This window comes from Solanum tuberosum, unplaced genomic scaffold (genome assembly GCF_000226075.1).
Source record: "Solanum tuberosum cultivar DM 1-3 516 R44 unplaced genomic scaffold, SolTub_3.0 scf00002, whole genome shotgun sequence".
Lineage (NCBI taxonomy): Eukaryota > Viridiplantae > Streptophyta > Magnoliopsida > Solanales > Solanaceae > Solanum > Solanum tuberosum.
This window is the reverse complement of record NW_006238928.1, coordinates 4435337-4436468: the sequence shown is the minus strand read 5'-3', so window position 1 is coordinate 4436468 and position 1132 is coordinate 4435337. Positions and strand designations below refer to the sequence as shown.

At 40.3% G+C, this 1132-nt stretch overlaps 1 protein-coding gene across 1 annotated transcript; it reads right to left on the bottom strand.

Moving 5' to 3' along the window:
- Positions 1–541: 541 nt before the first annotated feature.
- On the bottom strand, positions 542–1108 carry LOC107058035 (uncharacterized). The gene is made up of 2 exons (XM_015303322.1): positions 815–1108; positions 542–757 (listed from the first exon to the last, which is right to left on the bottom strand). The coding sequence occupies exons 1-2, from the start codon at positions 1106–1108 to the stop codon at positions 542–544; spliced, it is 510 nt and encodes a 169-aa protein (XP_015158808.1).
- Positions 1109–1132: the final 24 nt, after the last annotated feature.

The window sequence follows — 1132 nt, the reverse complement described above, 5'->3', positions numbered from 1 at the left end:
GAACCGTTGGTGAACAAATCACAGAATTTTTTAGATCTCCTCAAAATTTTTGTCCCAGTTGCAAATCTCAAAGTAACTTCAGTCTTGACTTCGTTGGAGAGATCTTCTTCTTGAGAATTTTTGAGTCCCTCTCAAAAATTCTATCCCAGTTTCTATTGTAAAGGAAAAATAGAAATCTTACGGGAGATATGACCGAGCCCTTGTGGCGCCTACGTATCTCGTTGAGGCAGGAATTAGGTCGAACGTAGTTCCCCCTCAAGGATTAAAAAAAATAAGAAAATTACACATAAATCGACCGAGGCCGACATAGGCCGCCTACGTATCTCATTCTTGAGAATTTAGGTTGAACGTAGTTCAAATACAAGGAAAATATTAAAAGGGGATAAAGGGGTGACCGAGGCCGACATAGGCCACATACGTATCTCATTCTTGAGAACTCAGGTCAGACGTAGTTCATTACAAAAGGGATAAAATTTTAAACGAAGCGATTACAAGCAAATGGAACGATTACGAGGAAATGACAGGAAAACAAATTGAAACTTCACGCATAGTATCTCTTGACAGCATCTGAGTTGATCGATTTTGGCCATTCAGTGCCAACCATCTCCGCCAGGACCAAAGCACCTCCAGACAACACTTTACGAACCATGTAGGGTCCTTGCCAATTTGGTGCAAATTTCCCTTTATACTCATCTTGATGAGGAAAAATTCGTTTGAGAACTAATTGACCAATTTTGAATATTCTGGCTCTTACTTTCTTGTGGAAAGCACGGATCATTCTCTGTCGATACAGTTGTCCATGACAAACAACAACCATTCTCTTCTCATCAATCAACGTTAACTGATCAATCCGTTTGCGGACCAATTCAATATCACTCAATTCAGCTTCTTGGATGATTCTCAATGAAGGTATTTCAACTTCTGCAGGTATAACTACTTCTGTTCCATATACTAGCAAATATGGAGTAGCTCCAACTGATGTCCTGACAGTCGTTCGGTAACCCAACAAAGCATATGGCAACATCTCGTGCCAACCTCTGCGATTATCAATCATTTTCCTCAAAATCTTCTTTATATTCTTGTTGGCGGCTTCTACAGCTCCATTCATTTGGGGACGATAGGCAGTTGAGTT